This window comes from Syngnathus leptorhynchus, chromosome 9, assembly GCF_054491065.1.
Source record: "Syngnathus leptorhynchus isolate UIUO chromosome 9, UIUO_Slep, whole genome shotgun sequence".
NCBI lineage: Eukaryota > Metazoa > Chordata > Actinopteri > Syngnathiformes > Syngnathidae > Syngnathus > Syngnathus leptorhynchus.
The window spans coordinates 865,206-884,775 of NC_141203.1; the positions used below are offsets into that span (position 1 = coordinate 865,206).

Here is a 19,570-nt window from a genome sequence, read left to right on the forward strand (position 1 = left end):
CGAGGAAACAGAAGTCAACTTTCATCCAGAGCCGACAAGTCAGTGAAGCAGCGATAAAAGCCAGCTACCTGATTGACAGCGAAATAGCATTAGCACAAAGCCGTATTCCGATGGTGACTTTGTTAAACGATGCATGATGAAGGCGGCTGAACTTGTACATCCCGAGAAGCGACAAGCTTTTGCTAATATTAGCCTGACGAGGAATACTATAGCAGAGAGGATTTCGGACCTATCAGCAGAGTTAGACAGCCAATTGAAACTGAGAGGCAAGTAATTTATTGCATTTACCGTTGCAAATGACGAGAGCACCGACATCACAGACGTGGCACAACTAGCCTTATTTATTTGTGGAGTTGATGAGACATTAGATTAGATTCAAATTTATTGTCAAAGTACAGCACAAGAACAGTACAGCGAAAAGAACTTTGATATCCAACCAGAAGTGCAAAAAGTAGTAACTGTCACTGACATTGACTGTTACTGAAGAGTTTCTTGAGTTGGTGCCAATGATGGACACCACAACAGCCGAAGACATAAAGATTTGAAGGGCAAATTTGCCTCCGTATTTTTAATTTATTTTAATTTTATCAGTATCTACTATCAGGGTAACCCAAATTAACAGCCCTGGGTGCTAAAATTTTGTGCATGTTTGGAACAACCGACCTTTGTGAACAGATTTTCTCAGTAATGAATAGCAATAATACAAAAATGCGTTTAAGGCTCACAAAAAAGCACTTAAATGACATTCTGAAAGTGACAGCTAGTCAGGACATGGCACATGGTATTGATGCACTTGTACAGGCCAAAAGATGCCAAGTATCAGGAACAAAAACAAGTCCAGACTAGTCTAATGCCTTAATGCCTTTAAAATGCTGCCTTAGATACTGTTTGCATTGAAAAAATACAGCTCTGTGAAGATGAATCCTTACTGTGGTGATTAAAAAAGTGTGCAATTTAATGTTAGTAGCTTTGATGTCTATGTGCTGCTCCCGATAGGCTTACATGTATGTCAATCAAGCGATTCTAGCCTATAGAAAAACATTTTTTTATTAAATGTCATGGGATCGACCAGTGGTAGCTTACTTCGGTAACGCTCCTGACCACGGTTTCCGTAATGCTGAAAGCCATGTGACCTTGTAATTTACATTTTGGTAGAGCGCTGTGTACAATCAGTATGGATCAACAAATTCATCAATTGATGCATATATAAGGCGCTCTGCATTATGTCACAATAAGGGACTACAAGGCAGTCGTTGCTGGGTATCTAACACTGTTTGGACATTTTTCTATGTCTCTGTGTTCTCAGTCACAATGAAGGACTACATGGTAGTTGTTGCTGGGTCTCTAAGAGTATTTGGAATAACAGCGTTTAAAATAATGGCGTTAGGTAACGGTGTTATTTTGTCAGTAACGTGGTAATCTAATTAATTACCGTTTCGTCGTTTAACGCTGTTATTGTTACTGAATATTAAATGTGGAGCGTTGGGTTGATTGAATGAACTGCGTAATCTTGACGCAACCCTGGCGGCTCCACACACAAAAAGTAGAGACTAGGAGGGTTAACAACGAGATAAGCAATTATGATTGCCTAAGGCTGAGATGTGTTTCATGGTAACCAATCGGAGCTAGTGTTTATACATGAGCCAGGCCACGCGTTTCATGCGCACAAGTGTACACGCAGACAGCAAACGAACTTTATATTATTTAACTGTTTACTTTTGAAGGAAATACTTAAGAGTACCGTAATTTTCGGACAATAAGTCGCGGGTTTTTTTGGGTGGGAGGCGACTTATATTCAGGAGCGACTTATGTGTTTTTTTTTCAAAAAAATTTACTTGATCATTAACACATCACTTACTAGTACAGTTGATCACCCCACATATTATTTTTAATACACTGAAAAAACGAATAAAGCAATTCACACTTTAAAGCACAATATTCAAGTTCATGAAATAAACAAAACAAAAAAAAAACAACTGAAAAAGAAATATAGTTATTTTCAAACTAAACTGAACGAGGGTGATTTAAATTTCACCATTGGCCGTGACGTTTTTTTGAGTTTTTAAAAAGCACAGGTCTGGTGAAGAGAATTTAGTGTGGTGATGTAAAAAAAAAAAAAAAAAAAAAAAAAAAAAAAAAAAAAACAGTAGGGGCAGCAATGCAATTTAGGATGCAAGCTCTGCTTGTGATGGACAGCATGCGAGCACACATCACGCCAGACATGCAAATCACGAGTCCGACGGCGCACGTACGCGGCATTGTTTACACGATCGATGATCGATGTATTTTATGATTTGGAGTGACAGATGGTTTGGTAATATAGTTGCTATATGATAGTTATTTGAAATATACTTTATATATCGTTCGTTATATGGGTCTGTGGAATAATTAGACATGCAAATCACGAGTCCGACGGCGCGCGTACGCGTCATTGTTTACACGATCGATGATCGATGTATTTTATGATTTGGAGTGGCAGATGGTTTGGTAATATTGTTGCTATATGATAGTTATTTGAAATATACTTTATATATTGTTATATGGGTCTGTGGAATAATTAGACATGCAAATCACGAGTCCGACGGCGCGCGTACGCGGCATTGTTTACACGATCGATGATCGATGTATTTTATGATTTAGAGTGACACAGATGGTTTGATAAACGTGTTATTTATGTAATAATCATTTGAATAACTCTGAATGTTACGTTAGGCCCGTTCTCAGCCTCTTGTTTGTTTATGTCACGTTAGCATACCGTATCGTTTAGCCTGTTGTTGCTGGTTCGTGTCTGTTTTTGGTGTTGGATTTTGACAAATACATTTGCCCCAAAAGTGCGACTTATACTCCGGAGCGACTTATATATGTTTTTTTTTCACGTTATTGTGCATTTTATGGGTGGTGCGACTTATACTCCGGAGCGACTAATAGTCCGAAAATTACGGTATATAATGTCTACCAGACCAGTTGTCTGAGACTGTGAGTTTTATTTATTTGATTTAGACTACAATTTACGTGCCCCTATGATCCTAGGTGCCATGTTGTCTGGGGCTTCATGCCCCTGGTAGGGTCACCCATGGCAAAAGGGTCCTAAGTGAGGGGCCAGACAAAGCACGGGTCAGAAGACCCCTCATGATATATGGACCTTGTTTTCCCTCGCCCGGACGCGGGTCACCGGGACCCCCTCTGGAGCGAGGCCTGGAGGTGGGGCTCGAAAGCGAGCGCCTGGTGGCCGGGCCTTCGCCCATGAGGCCGGGCCAGGCATAGCCCGAACAGAAAACTTGGGTCCCCCTTCCCATGGGCTCATCACCTGTGGGAGGGGCCAAAGGGGTCGGGTGCAAAGTGAACTGGGCGGCAGCCAAAGGCGGGGACCTTGGCGGTCCGATACCCGGCTGCAGAGGCTGGCTCTAGGGACATGGAATGTCACCTCTCTGGCTGGAAAGGAGCCTGAGCTGGTGTGTGAGGCAGAAAAATTCCGGCGTGACATAGTCGGACTTGCCCCCACACATAGTTTGGGCTCTGGTACAAGCCCTCTCAAGAGGGGCTGGACTCTCTTCCACTCTGGAGTTGCCCACGGTGAGAGGCGTCGATCAGGTGTGGGCATAGTTATTGCCCCCCGGCTGGGCGCCTGCACATTGGGGTTCACCCCGGTGAACAAGAGGGTAGCCTCCCTACGCCTTCAGGTGGGGGGACGGGTCCTGACTGTTGTTTGTGTCTATGCACAAAACGCCAGCTCAGAGTACCCACCCATCTTGGAGTCCCTGGAGGAAGTGTTGGAGAGCGCTCCTTCTCAGGACTCCATCGTTCTACTGGGTGACTTCAATGCTCACGTGGGCAATGTCATTGAGACCAGGAAGGTCAAGACTGGGAGGAACGCCCCCTCCCGATCTGAACCCGAGCGGTGTTCTATTGTTGGACTTTTGTGCTCAACACGGATTTTCTATAATGAACACCATGTTCAAACATAAGGATGTCCATGTGTGCACTTGGCACCAGGACACCCGAGGCCGCGGTTCAATGATCGACTTTGTAGTCATGTCATCGGATTTGCGGCTGCAAGTTTTGGACACTCGGGTGAAGAGAGGGGCGGAGCTGTCAACTGATCACCACCTGGTGGTGGGTTGGCTCCGATGGTGGGGGAAAATGCCGGTCCGACCTGGCGGACCAAAACGCTCTGTGAGGGTCTGCTGGGAACGTCTGGCAGAATCCTCTGTCAGGAAGAGCTTCAACTCCCACCTCTGGCAGAGCTTTTCCCACGTCCTGGGGGAGGCGGGGGACATTGAGTCCGAGTGAACCATGTTCCACGCCTCCATTGTTGAGGCAGCTGACCGGAGCTGTGGCCGTAAGGTCGTAGGTGCTTGTCGTGGCGGCAATCCCTGAACCCGATGGTGGACACCGACGGTAAGGGATGCCGTCAAGCTGAAGGAGTCCTATGGGCCGTTTTGGCCTGCAGGACTGCGGAAGCACCTCACAGCTACCGGATGGCCAAGTGGAACGCGGCTTTGGCGGTTGCTGAGGAAAAAACCGGGGCGTGGGAGGGGTTTGGCAAGGCCATGGAGAATGACTTCCGGACGGCTTCGAGGAAATTCTGGTCCACCATCCGGCGTCTCAGGGGGGGAAGCAGTCAACAGTCAACACTGTTTACAGTAGAGATGGCGTGCTGCTGACCTCGACTCGGGACATCGTGAGTCGGTCAGGAGAACACTTCGAAGAGGTCGACTCTCCAATCTCTGGGGTCGAAGTCACTGAGGTAGTTAAAAAACTCCTCGGTGGCAAGATTGGATGAGACCCGCCCAGAGTTCATAAAGGCTTTGGATGTTGGGGGGCTGTCATGGCTGACACGCCTCTACAGCATTGCGTGGACATCGGGGACGGTGCCTCTGGATTGGCAGACTGGGGTGGTGGTTCCCCTCTTTAAGAAGGGGGACCGGAGGGTGTGTTCCAATTACAGGGGAATCACACTCCTCAGCCTCCCTGCTAAAGTCTATTCAGGGGTGCTGCAGAAGAGAGTCTGTCGGGAGTTCGAACCTGGGATTCAGGAGGAGCAGAGTGTCTTTCGTTCTAGCCGTTGAGGGGGTCCGGTTTGGGGACATCAGCATAGCGTCACTGCTTTTTGCAGATGACGTGGTGCTGTTGGCTTCTTCAGGCCGTGATCTCCAGCGCTCACTGGAGCGGTTCGCAGCAGAGTGTGAAGTGGTCGGGATGAGGGTCAGCACCTCCAAATCCGAGTCCATGGTCCTCTGTCGGAAAAGGGTGGAATGCCCTCTCCGGAGTGAGGGCAGGATGGCGCGCGAGATCGACACGCGGATCGGTGCAGCGTCGGCAGTAATGCGGACTCTGTACCGGTCGGTCGTGGTGAGAGAGAGCTGAGTAAAAAGGCAAACCTCTCGATTTACCAGTTGATCGATGCTCCTACCCTCACCTATGGTCATGAGCTATGGGCGGTGACCGAAAGAACGAGATCCAGGATACAAGCGGCCAAAATGCGTTTCCTCCGCAGGGTGTCCGGGCTCTCCCTTAGAGATAGGGTGAGAACCTCGGTCATCCGGGAGAGACTCGGAGTAGAGCCGCTGCTCCTCCACGTTGAAAGGAGTCAGATGACGTGGCTCGGGCATCTCATCAGGATGCCTCCAGGACACTTCCCTGGGGAGGTGTTCCGGGCATGTCCCACCAATAGGAGACCACAGGGACGACCCGGGACGCGCTGGAGAGACTATGTCTCTCAACTGGCCTGGGAACCGGGATGAGCTGGATGAAGTGGCTGGGGAGAGGGAAGTCTGGGAGTCCCTCCTAAAGCTGCTACCCCCGCGACCAAACCCCGAATAAGTGGAAGAAGATGGATGGATGGATGGATGGATGGATGGATGGATGGATGGATGGATGGATGGATGGATGGATGGATGGATGGATGGATGGATGGATGAATAGACTACAGTTAAACAAACTTAATGTTGTTTCGATGTTTACTTTTCAAGAAAATACTTAAAGAAAGAATGTCTACCAAACCAGTTGTTTGAGTTATTGAATTAAGGCTACAGAGTTAAAAACGTTATTTTGTGGAAATATTTACTTTTGTTGTGAACAAAATACCGTATTTTGCGGACTCTAAGTCGCTCCGGAGTACAAGTCGCACCAGCCATAAAATGCATGATAAAGAAAAAGGCATAAGTTGCAGCGGAGAACAAGTCACATTTTTGGGGGAAATTTATTTGATAAAATCCAACACCAAGGACAGACATGTCATCTTAAAAGCTAATTTAAAATAAAAATAGAATAGGCAACAACAGAGTGAAGGTACGCTATGCTAACGTTACATAAACACATAAACAAGGAACTGAGAATGTGCCTGACGTAACATATTAAGAGTTATTCAAATAACTATAGTAAAAATAACATGATAACAAGTTTATCAAACCATCCGCGTCACTCCAAATCAGGGTTAAGATCAGCGGATGTTGAGAAAAATTGTCAATTTTGCACAAGTGAAGCCCTTTGAGACGGTCTTGTCTGTTATTTAGCACTGTATAAATAAATTTGACTTGACTCCAAATCATTAAATCTAACAAAATCTTCATTCTTGGTGTCACTTATAAACAACTCCATTAACTCCCAAAATAGAAGATGCAGCATTGTCAGTTGCAGTTCCAATTATTCCATAGGCCAATAGTGCCCTCTTGTGGTTTAGTGTGAACATAACATGTGAAATGATATAATGTGTTCATAATTTCACACACACTTCTGAGTATAAGTCACACCCCTGGCCAAACTTTGAAAAAAAACTGAGTTATAGTCCGGAAAATACGGTATTTCAAGTGCAGGATAAACAATGTGCAGTAAATATTGAAGGTTATGTAGCTTAAGTTCTGTTCCACTCATTTAAACTGACTTGTGAAAACTGCTCAGAAAAATCCAAATTCTTTGACATATAGCAACTTTTTTTTACAGTAACGCAAATAGTTACTTTCTCTGGTAACTAGCTACTCTTATTATAAAGTAATTCAGTTACTAACAGTTACTTTTTGGATCAAGTAGTGAGTAACTAACTAATTACTTTTTTAAAGTAACATTCCCATCACTGGTCTCTAAAAACTACAATCGAATACAGGAGCATTTTTGTAATATGATAACTGAAAATTTACTGTACATGTTTTCATACAAGCCCTCTGGACGCAAGTGAAATGAAAACAACTTTGAAACCAATAGATATAGAACACTCGGACTGTTCACACAACACTGAAACTTACTGTCTTTGATTTGAAAATGTCAAGAAGCCCAGACAGGTGGTTGTACTGACTTGGTACTCTACGAAGGTGTACCATCTCAAATTCAGTGTGGACACCCTGTCCCTGGCATTCACCAGAATATAGTCGCCTCCACTTTTGCTGGATCTGTACAAATATGGGGACTTGGCTGATTGGAGAGGAAAGAAAGAATTTTTGTTTTTTAGAACTTTTCAACAAGGATACAAACAGGATATAACAAAGTACAGTGGTACAAACAATAGTTTATTTTTGCTTTTTCAAACCTTTATAACAAAAAAGAAATGTCACTATTCTGAGGGGGGGGGGGGGACTGTGACATTATCCATTACCTTGGTTACCACAATCATATCACATTTGAATATAGTCCCGAGTTTCCAAACAATGTTGTCAAACAGTGGCGTTCGATTATTTAAAGTGCACCAAAAACAGAGTGCTGGTGTGCACTGTAGGTGTTCTAAATCGAGATATAATGCTTAAAAACACATTCCCGTTTGAATGGTTGTGTCTCCAACTGTCGTAAGGCTTCTGCTTGGTGATAATGTTTTTAATTAACGGTGATGACATCATCTGTGCATTTTTTTATGTAGGCTGACAAGGATAAGGAGTACTCATCTACATCACACCACTCAGAGTCTCAGAGACATCACTGGGCAATTGTATCCTGTTCTTGCCACTTAAATGTTGTTCGTCACTTTAATGTTGTACAGAGGCTGAGATCAACTGGAGTCAAATTCCTTTTTTGGCATGCACAAACTTGGCCAATAAAGCTGATTCTGATTCTGATTGTTGATTGATGCAGTTGCCTCGAAAATACTCCAGTCCGTACATTCAAAAATATTACTCCGGAGCCTCCACGGGCCCCTCAGGCCACACTCTCACCCGTCTCACTGCCGGTTTCTCTCTGATCAGGCTCAATTACTGTAACAGGAAAGTGGTCCAAACAGCCTATGGGGCGCTGCTTTGACTGCCTCTTTGATGATAGTGTAGTTCTTGTCCAGAACTGGAACTGTGGCAAGACTGTTTTCGTGTTGGCCTGACTAAAATAGCCTAAAATGATATTGTCATCAGATGAGCAGTTTTCAGCTCGGTGACTGTCTGGTAGAGCTGACCCATCTGCCCAATTCACACTGGGACTGGGAGAGGGATTGTGCATGCGTGCGTGCGTATACAGTTGGATGCAAAAGGGCAGCCATGTTGATTCCCGTAATTTTCCTTTATAAATCATAGATTTCTTGGATAAAAAGTTAATTATAAGATATTGGGCAGTGATCTCCAACCCGGTTCGTGGATCATTTGGTACTGGGCCGCACAAGTAAGTATATATAAACTGCTTTATTTGTTGTCAATTGATTGTCTATGTGAAGCCTGTTGGAATAATCTCGGCGGAAGCCTTGGCCTGCCAGACCAGGAGGCCTTATCTTTATGAGTTTACGACTCTCCTTTAAACTAAATGCTTTCTATTTGGTTCAAGGAATGTCTTTTGATCCCCGTCAGCCTTATGTTTCCTTCAATTATGGACGAAAAGAGGGGCAAGAGTCGAGAATGGCATCTATAGATGACCAGAAGACTGACCTATCCTACCAAAATAAAAAAACATGATAAAATGGGCAGTAATATTGAGCCATGGTGTGTGTCGCATGGCTCAAGAGGAGGGATAGTGGGGCAAGTCAGCTTTACACAACATATGGATTTGATTCATATTCAAAACATTTATAAAAAAAAAATAAAATAAAAAATCGTGGAGCTTGTTTGACATGTGCTAAAATGGATTGAATTGTTTCAAAATTAACACTGAATGCCTTAACAGTGGCAAAAATGTAATGTAAAGAAACAATGACGTTATTGCATGTTAGGTGGCCATCTTGGTTGCCGTTTTGTTAACTTTAACAATATGGTATTTGTGGGAACTAAGAGTCATAATGAATAGGGGAGAGATGTGTTGGCAACTTATATAGAACAGGCTGCATTGTGTTGATTTAAAGAAGATCAATTTGGCCTTTGCAGTGTGATCCGCTGTGTTGCATCTGGCCATGGAGTAAGTATGATGTTTGTGTACTTTGTCAACAACCGATGTAGATGTTAAAGAATGAAATTAATAGCTTTATGTTGTACCGTTGCCATTGACCAAAGAATGTGTGAAATCTGTCACGTCTACTGATTGTGAAATGTGCGACAGAGATATATCTGTTGAGAAAAAAAAAAAAAACAACAACAACATTGCTTTCAGAGAATGTAGTCAAGCGAAATTGTATATGTATCGACATGTCAAGATCTGGGGAAAAGCTGGTAAAAACTAAAATGCCTTTAAATTTGAGTGACAACGATGATCTGACTGAAATAGATGCAATTGAAGTCCCAAGAGGAGTTCCTGATTAATAAGAATTAATTGACCAAATTGCAGTAGGATGGGAGTCCTCCATTTGCTGCTGGTGAACGATGAACAAGAACGTTGACAGGATAAATTACATCCATTGCAACATGCTGAAATTGGGCAAACGGACACAAGCGGGATTTGAGGCAGGGCATGAACAGCTAGCCTTCCCTAATGGACTTCCAGAATTGCATTGCTCTTGATATGTTGTTGTCTGAGAAAGGGGGGGTCTGCGCAATGGTCGGAGAACAATGCTGTACCTTCATCCCCAACAACACTGCCCCTGATGGGAGCCTGACGAAGGCCATTGCAGGCCTGCGGTCCCTCAACATGAGGATGAAAGAGCACTCTGGTGTGGACACATCAATGTGGGACAACTGGATGAATGCCTTTGGGAAGTATAAAGCCCTTGTGTCCTCAATTATAGTGTTAATTGCAGTATTTGCTGCTATACTCACCTTGTGTGGATGTTGTTGTATTCCATGTCTGCGTGCTCTGTTTAATCGTCTCATCACTACAGCAATATCGCCCATGGAAGACAAGATGGCCCGAGTATGCCTAATGTCTGAACGCCAGCAAATTGATGATAACAGTGATGATGGAATTCTTGCATTTGAGTTTACAGACTTTTTCCCAGATCTGTGTGTTTCTGAATGATGATGTCGTAACGTTATCCTTTTTGGTGTGAACATGTTTGTGCTCATACTTGTGATCCGACAACTGAAAATCTTGAGAAGTGGTTGATTTTTGGTGATGTAAAAAATTGAGCAAATATGTGATAAACAGGAGGGAAATGTTGGAATAATCTCGGCGGAAGCCTTGGCCTGCCAGACCAGGAGGCCTTATCTTTATGAGTTTACGACTCTCCTTTAAACTAAATGCTTTCTATTTGGTTCAAGGAATGTCTTTTGATCCCCGTCAGCCTTATGTTTCCTTCCTGTCCTTATGTTACTTTTGTGTTTGTTTTGTAAGAGGCCTTCACTAACAATGAGCAGAGCTTCTTTGCATAGGCGAAATGTTCTTTGTCAGTTTAAAGGGACTTCATTCCTCTTAGTTAACTGTAGCTTTGATTCATAGATTGTAGATGATCAAAACTGGTTATATACAGTTTGAAGTAGTCACATTAAAGTTATCCCATATTTACTCAATGTTCGTTTAAGGAACTGTCTACCAGTTACCTTACATTTACTTAATATGTGTTGAAATGTTTAAGTAGGGCTAGATATTATTATTATTATGTGTTGTGTTAGTTTACTAAGAAGATAAACTTAGCAAGGGTTTAGTTGCATTGTTCCACAGGTAAGCGACATTCAACGTGCTTCAAGTTATCTGATCACAGTCGAGGAGGAGTCGGCCACTCATGGAGAGGACAACTGGTTGGGGGAAGAAAGCAGACTCTGCAGTCCCAATGCGGGGGTCGAGGGCCGACGAGTGCTAGATCACACTACACTACATTCCTTAGCTAATCAGCGTTGCTACAGCCACTATCTCCCCTCCCTTTAGTGTAGCAACGCCTCTGTAACCAGGGCAACCAAGACATTAAAAAGAGGAGCACGTGGAGGAGGAACTCAGAACTGGTGGAGATTGTAACTGAGCTTCCTTTCTCTATCGTTCTCCTCGCGAGTAAACTCATCCTGGTTGTCTTCTCCTCTTCGTTCCAGCATGTGATTTAATGTCTGATCATATTCAGACCCAACAAAGCCCTTTGAGACTGCTTATGATTTAGAGCAGGGGTATCCAAACTTTTTGCAAGGAGGGCCAGATTTGATAAAGTGAAGGGGCCCGGGGGCCAGTAGTTTTTTCGGACATTTTTTTAACTACAATTTCATCCAAATAAACACTGTTATAAAACAAACTTCATTCTCCCAATTGTCTTTATTTTTTAAATGACAAAATAACCAAATATAAGCCACTCAGGCAGATGTGAACAACTCTAAAAACACAAATTCTGCCTTTCATTCATATCTGAAGAGTCCGATAACATTGAAGAAACTGTATGAAATACCTTAAATTTACATGAGTTTAAAATTATTTTCGCCTCATGAACATTTTAAACAGGAGTTATAAGTAATACATAAAATACGATAACATTGAACAGACTGTATGAAATACCTTAAATTTACATGAGTTTAAAATTATTTTCGCCTCATGAACATTTTAAACAGGAGTTATAAGTAATACAAAGCTGTCCGTTATTATTAAAACTTAAAACAAGTGAATTTTGCTCGTCATTCACAATATCTTTCAGAAAGTAATAGTTTGTGTCACGTCTACAGGTTCATAACATCAACAGTATTAACATGGCCACTTCGTAATATTTAAGGTTAAGTAATATTTACTTTTGATTTACTTTTGACTCACAGCCCCGCGTGAGGAATCGCTGGTCTGATGCCAGTTCAGCTTGGAGCTGGTTCACTTTATGAGCGCGGTCACTCCCTGTTGGCTTGTCGTATGTGTTAGCATGTTTAATCTGATAGTCTCTTTGGGTTGAAATCCTTAAACAAGGCAACCACCTCTTTAGAAATTAGACAAAAACAATTGCCTTGATTTTCAGTGAAGTATTGTAATTCCCATTTCTCTTGAAAGCGACGGCCCTCAATGTGAAATTTCCTTGTTTTCTTTGCAGTCGCCATGGCAGAAATGAGCGGAGAGGGGTGGTGCTGCCACTTCTCGGTAATAGGACGAATTACAGTTTCAAGTTTCATGATTTTTTTTCATTATTCAGTTTGACAGTGCAGGTGGGCCATAAATAATACATTATAAGATCGAAGCTGCGGGCCGTATGAAATCTGACCGGGGGCCGGATTTGGCCCGCGGGCCGGAGTTTGGATATGATGATTTAGGGCTATACAAATAAACTTGACTTGACTTTATTTCTGTTTCCTTCACCTGAGTCTGAATGATTTTATTTTGAAAAATGGACAGGATCCTCTCCTACACCCCGTGACGTGAACAAAAGATAACGTTACTCATGTTATGTGATTGGCACGATGTTATTATGTTAGGTTGCATAGGTGTTCACATACAGAATTCCACCATGGAAATAAGGGTGTGTTGTGTCCGCGGTGTGTATTCTTTTTATTCCTTGTTTTACGAGTATGTTCTGTAAAGTTTTTTGCGACACACGTGCATCTTCTTTTCTTCGTCACCACAATACAAGTGCTTTTTATGCCGGTCCCATCATTTTAGTTTGCTTTCGACATTTGGTTTTGATTTCATTTGTTTTTAGAGGTTTTCTTCGCAAAATTTGTGGCATCATCAATCTTCCTGTCCGTGAAGATATTCATCCATCATTTTTTGTACCGCTTGTCCCCACGGGGGTCGCGGGCGGGCTGGAGCCTATCCCAGCAGTCATTGAGTAGTACGCGGGGGACATCCTGAACCAGTTGCCTGACAATCGCAAGGCACACAGAGACTAACAACCATCCGCACTCACACTCAAACCTACAGGCAATTTGGAGTGCTCAATCAGCCTGCCATGCATGTTTTTGGGAAGTGAGAAGAACCCAGAGTGCCTGGAAGAATCCCACGCAGGCACAGGGAGAACATGCAAACTCCGCACAGGGAGGCCCGGAGGTGGAATCAAACCTGCACCCTCTGAACTGTTAGGCGGACATCCTAACCAGTGTGACACCATGCCGCACGTGAAAATATTGTATTAGCCCGAATATAGGACGACACGGATTATAAGACAACCCCCTCTTTTACAAGACTCAAGTTTGAAAAAAGCCTTTGTCTAGACCCCGAATGTAAGATGACCCCCATTTTTCAGTTTTAATGAAAAAAACCTCGTCTTATATTCAGGCCAATACGGTATTGTCAGACAAAAATTCGGTCCGTGGTGCCACAAAGGTTGAGGATCACTGATACAGGGTGATATTTGATAACAGCGATATTTGAGAATTGAAATTAAGGTTATATAATTAACAAAAAGTGTGTAATAATTGGTTAGGGTAAATTTATTTTAGTTTGATTGATTTCAAAATCTTTAGAACTAATTATTGGAACTCAAATTTGGTTTGGTAAGTTCAGTGACCCTTGACTTCCATACACAGGTGACTCCAAGGATGTTGAAGAACAGTCAGCGAGTGTCAGAAGGATGTTGAGGACAGTCAGTCAATCAACATACCAGCACCAAAAACCTACAAACACCATCTTGCTGCTGATGGAGTCAGACTGCGACCATTTTGGTCGCATATGCAACCAAAACTTTCAAAAGTGCGACTAAGATTTTCTCTGTCGCAGTGGTGCACCTGATGCTGCCTGGGTGAAAAAATACATTTCTTTCCAAGCGCATAATCTCGCTGTGTTCTCCTGTGACTGAACTCGCACTCATGTCAGGACAATATTGTGGTCTAAACTAGGGGTTTTCAACTGGTTTTGTCCACCATTATAACAAGCTACTCGGGGACCACTGCTTTGGCGGAATATATTATTGTGCTTTTTATGTTGTTAGCGATCTGAGCTACAGTGGTCAATCAATTGATACGAAAAAGAAAATAAACGTGACAAATCGAGGGAAAATGAAGAGGTAGAGACAGGCAGTTTTTTTTCACCAAGCGCACGAACCAGACTGTTACAACCAGCCCGACTACTTAGAGTCCATCCAGCCAAAACACGGAGAACTTAATCGGTGAGATGTACAATAAAGAATCCAGACTCTTATTAGAAGCGATTAGAAGCGTTTTGAGGCTGTTATTTCTGCAAACAGAACTACAACTAAATAATGAGTTAAGGGTTTTTTTGGTGTCCAGATTTCAAATGTATGCATTTTGCTATGAAATGACAAGATGCTTGTGCAGTTTGCTCTGTCAGACTCATCATTGTAAGGCTGTTTGAAAGCTGCGGGAAAAGAAAGCTGCCCGGTTGACTCTCTCCTGCTCATTTTTACACTATCAATAACACCAGCGTGAGGTCTCCGCAGATGATTTGACATTTTGGATGTACTGCTTTTGGCATTTAAAACGCATTTGGCACAAACATGTAAAACAGCCGTACCAATAACAATGAAAAGTCTACCGTATTAGTTTAGTTTATTGTTCAGCATATGTTATTAGCCCGAATAAAAGATGATGTATTTTTGCATTGAAATAAAACATGGGGGTCGTCTTACATTCGGGGTCTAGACATTATACCCATTCACTTGTGCGCAGCGGTAAGTCAAAGGTTGCTGGTATCAACTGAGTATCTGATTGTGATCGCGTGCGTCTTTGACACAAAGTGAGTATTTACATTTCATTGTTACTACTGTCTACTATTGTGCCGTTTGTCTGATTGCGGTTTGTTTCGTGTGTGCGCCGTTTGATTGATAGCTTCGGTGCTTACCTTTAAGGACTAATGGTCGCCAGCCAATGTATTTTGTTGTCTCGATGACTTAAGTTTGGTGTGTTGCCGAGAGTATTTCATTTATGGTTATTCAGTATAGCGGAATCGTTATGCGCATTAAATTAATTAAAATTAAAAAAATATATATATAATTAATGTCATGTGTGTTGTCGTGTTGTGTGATGTCAGAAGTTGAGTGTTGACTTGCGTGCTGTATTTCTGTCTGTTGTAGAACTACCCCCCCACCCACACACACTCTTCATACAATAATCACACACACAAGAATCACATTCACACTACCAAAGACTCACACATGTACACTACACACACCTGCTCTCACATCCTTACGACCAAACGTGCGCCTTTTGCCAGTTTGCCTGTATGCCCCTATGAGCCACAGTGCCTGTTACTGTTGTCAAAACTGAACCACATCTTCACTCCTGTGTTCTGACCGACACCCGGGGGCAAAAAGAGCATAACCATCCGAGTTATGGCTCAGGCTCCCAAACAATAGCGGTAGCTGTTTGCATTATTTTATTGCAATGTTTTTCCTTATTCAGATTTGTTTCAAGACTACAGTTACAGTTAGACATCACTTTGATGGTTAATGCAGTTATTGCAATTTTGTTGTTTTATCACAGTATTTACTTACATTTCAAAAACCAGAAGCCATTCATTTACAAATGTGATTGCACTTTAGTTTATATATTTAAATGTTCAGATATTAAGATGTGATAGACAGTTTTTGCATGATTTGAATGAGGCAAAATAGCATTCTATTTATCTCGAATATATTGTTCTAATCATTTTCTGTATAAAAATTAAATTTGGTGTTCAAAAAATCTTTTTTCAAACTAGAGTCTTGAAAAAGAGGGGTCATCTTATATTCGGGACAATACGGTAATATACATCTGATGTTAATGAATGGTACAGTTGTTCAAAAACAAGTATTCATGTTTAAAGAAAATAGTGTTGAGGGTGTTTTTACCAGCCACTGTTGACCAGAGAAATTGAGATGGAGCTTAGAAGCAAATTGCATTTGGACTCGCTGATGATAGCCTCAACATTGGCTCCTGGGGATATGACAACAAACTCTCTTATCCCGTACCTGTCACAAGAGATTAAACAAGTGTGTTGACGAGACGTAGTTATTTTCATCGTTATATTTACCAAAGTAAGAGCTGTCATCCACTACATGAATTGAATTTGCCTTGTCTGAAGCGGCTATGGCTCAGTTATTCATTTTGTGACTGAAGGATCAGTGTCAAAATTCGCATCTAGAACTGTTCGGATGTTAAAAATTAGTGCTGTTTGTCAAACATTTGTTGAGTTAAATGGCTAGAAAACACTCATTAATCTGTCTAAAAAATTTTTATGTTGATTTATAGCATACGTAATGACAGCACAAGATTAAAGATATACAGGTTTTATGTTGTAAAAAGTAACATACCATAATTTTCGGACTATAAGTCGCTCCGGAGTCTGTTCTTGGTGTTGGATTTTGACAAATAGATTTGCCCCAAAAATACGACTTATACTCCGGTGCGACTTATATATGTTTTTTTTTTTACTTTATTGTGCATTTTATGGCTGGTGCGATTTATACTCCGGAGCGATTTATAGTCCGAAAATTATGGTAGATTTAATTGAAATTTTCATTTATTGGACTACGAAGCATTTTTTAAGAAAAGCACACGAAATAACCAATTCAAGTTCATTCTGCATTTGCTTTTTAACATGAACAGGAATAGTCAACAGATATTTTGGGTGCGAGTTCGAATGTTGATATGATGACAAAAAATACATGGCCAAAAGCTCAGCTAAAATTAAAATTGTGGTCAGATGACATTACCTATGTCTTGATGAACTTTTTAAATTGACAACATTCTTTGACAAATAATAAAATGCTAGAAACTGATGAAACAGATGCTGAAACTCACCATCTGACCAAGCAGTGGGCTCGAGGAGGAAAGTCATTATTGGTGCACAAAAGCTCTTGCATTGCGAAAGGAAAGGGAGCTGCAAATAAACAAAAAAATGTTGTATGTTGTATCAATAAATCTAGCCTGCATGTGTGCGCGCGTGCGCATGTGTGTGTGTACGTATGTATATATGTGCGTGCGTGTTCGTACGTATATATATATATATATATGCGTGTGTGTGTGTGTGTGTGTGTGTGTGTGTGTGTGTGTGTGTGTGTGTGTGTACGAAGCTCAAGTTCCCCTTTACAGATTAGTATCAAGCTTGGAAATGAAAGACAAAGAGAAAAAATTTAAATGTGAATTTGACTTGAAATATTGACTGTAAAGAGATGAACAAGAAACAATACCTTCTTCCAATTCAGTATTTGTGTTGTTCTCATGCTCTTGCACCAATGCATAGTGAGTTATGGAAAATTTAAAATCTACAAAATTAATCTCCTGAGAATTCTCCTCCCAAGTGCCACTTGAATAATCACTCTGTGCAAATAAAAAATGACCACTGTCAAAAACTAGAAACAATCATTTTTAACGCAACATTTAAGGTTTTATCTCACCACCTTTTTAGGGGATATCCCAGTTGAGTTTCCAGTTAGCTTCCATTCATTTAAGACTTCTTCAACCCTGGACACAAACCTTTACGAAAGAAATAAATGTATTTGATGATTAGTTGGACATACTGTAAATGATACACTAACATTATCCAACACCAGCATTGAGAATGTCTTTGGGCACTGTCCGAAAAAGTGTCCACACACTAATTTCAGTAAACAAGTCTGTATCGAACTAATGAATTTTCATTACAGAAATCACTCTACAACGAAATAGTGTTGTGAAACAAAAATTAGGACGCACTTTTCATCAGCAAGACTTTTGCACATAAGATGAGACGTGACAACGACAATGTAGTGCCTAATTGTTGACAATAAAAATGACAAAATGTGGTCTACAAAATGAAAGCTATGCTAAAATATTTCTAATTTTGTGAAACAAAATGAGATGACAAATGTCAAAAAATGTGTACATTCCTGAAGGATAGGTAAACCAAAGATGGTTAATTTTTCACTAACGAGCCCAGTTTATGTATTATTTTCATTAGGAAAATGAAAAAAATAATTCTATTTAATCCATTCGTTTTGGAGAAATAATGAAACAATGAATACCTTTAAAAACGGCAACTTTTAATGACAAATAAGAGCCACACACCACTCCCTTCCATGCCCCGCCCCTTGGTTGACGACATCACGGAAGGAAGAGGTCATAATTTACCCATCATTGTACAGACTATTGAATAAAATATCCAAAAACAGCTGTCAATTGGCATTAACGTTTACATGGACATCTCTACGTACAGTGGGGCAAAAAAGTATTTACCGCATTTTTCGGACTAAATTTCGCTCCGGAATATATGTCACATTAGCCATAAAATGCACAATAAAGTGAAAAAAAACATATATAAGTCACACCGGAGTATAAGTCGCATTTTGGGGGAAATTTATTCGACAAAATCCAACACCAAGAACAGACATGAATGAGCAACAACAGGCTAAACGATACGGCATGCTAACTTGACATAAACACAAATGAAGAGCTAAGAACGGGCCTGACGTAACATTAACAGTTATCCAAATAACTATAACATAGATAACACGTTTATAAAACCATCTGTGTCACTCCAATTTCATTAAATCCATTGATTGTCCTTTATGTAAACAATGCCGCCCACAGGCCCATATAATTATAAACAACAATTTATTCAAACAATCTCTGTCACTCCAAGTTATCCATTGTCGTTAAATCCCGTGATCGAATCATTTGTCGTTTATATAAACACCGCCGCATATGCGCCGCGCCGCTGATGTCAGTTGCAGTTCAAACTACAGTAATCCCTTGCTACATGGCGGTTCGTTTATCGCGGTTTCACTACATCTCGGATTTTTGAATTTGGAAAATTTGTGAATAATTTCACATATAAGTCGCTCCTGAGTATTATACACTGAGTATAAGTGTGCCCCCACACACACACCCAAACTATGAAAAAAGAAAACGCGATTTATAGTCCGAAAAATATGGTAGTCAGCCAGCAATTGTGCAAGTTCTCCCACTTACTCGATGAGAGATGCCTGTAATTTTCATCAAAGGTACACTTCAACTATGAGAAACAAAATAAAAAAAATAAAAAACTGAAAATCACATTGTCTGATTTTTAAGGAATTTATTTGCAAATTAGGGTGAAAAATAAGTACTTGGTAAATAACAAAAGTACATATTAATACTTTGTTACAGTGAGGAGAACAATTATTTGATACACTGGTGATTTTTCAGGTTTTGCAACTTGCAAAGCATGTAGAAGTCTGTAATTTCTATCATGGGTACTCTCTAACAGTGAGTGATGGAATCTAAAAAAATCCAGAAAATCACAGCAGATGATCTTCAAATAATTAATTTGCATTTTTTTTCACAACATAAGTATTTGATCATCTATCAACCAGTAAGAATTTTGGCTCTCACAGACCTGTTAATTCTTCTTTGAGAAGTCGTTTACGGGGCTGATGGAGGAGGTTGGAGCTTTGTGACCGGAGGTTACGGGTGAATGAGTGAGGGGTAAGGAGGTCTTTAAGGTACTGAGGGGCGTT

The 19,570-nt window shown here is 41.2% G+C and overlaps 1 protein-coding gene across 3 annotated transcripts in view; it reads right to left on the reverse strand.

The window, feature by feature from the left end:
* The window catches only part of rab3gap1 (RAB3 GTPase activating protein subunit 1), a 151,092-nt gene that overhangs the window by 123,751 nt on the left and 7,771 nt on the right, over positions 1-19,570 (reverse strand). For all 3 annotated transcript variants that reach the window (XM_085919988.1, XM_085919989.1, XM_085919987.1), the window contains 5 exons: positions 17,495-17,570; positions 17,285-17,414; positions 16,896-16,974; positions 15,944-16,063; positions 7,242-7,407 (listed from right to left, as the gene is read on the reverse strand). In XM_085919988.1, coding sequence (XP_085776114.1) covers positions 7,242-7,407; positions 15,944-16,063; positions 16,896-16,974; positions 17,285-17,414; positions 17,495-17,570 — 571 coding nt within the window. The remainder of the gene's footprint in view (positions 1-7,241; positions 7,408-15,943; positions 16,064-16,895; positions 16,975-17,284; positions 17,415-17,494; positions 17,571-19,570) is intronic.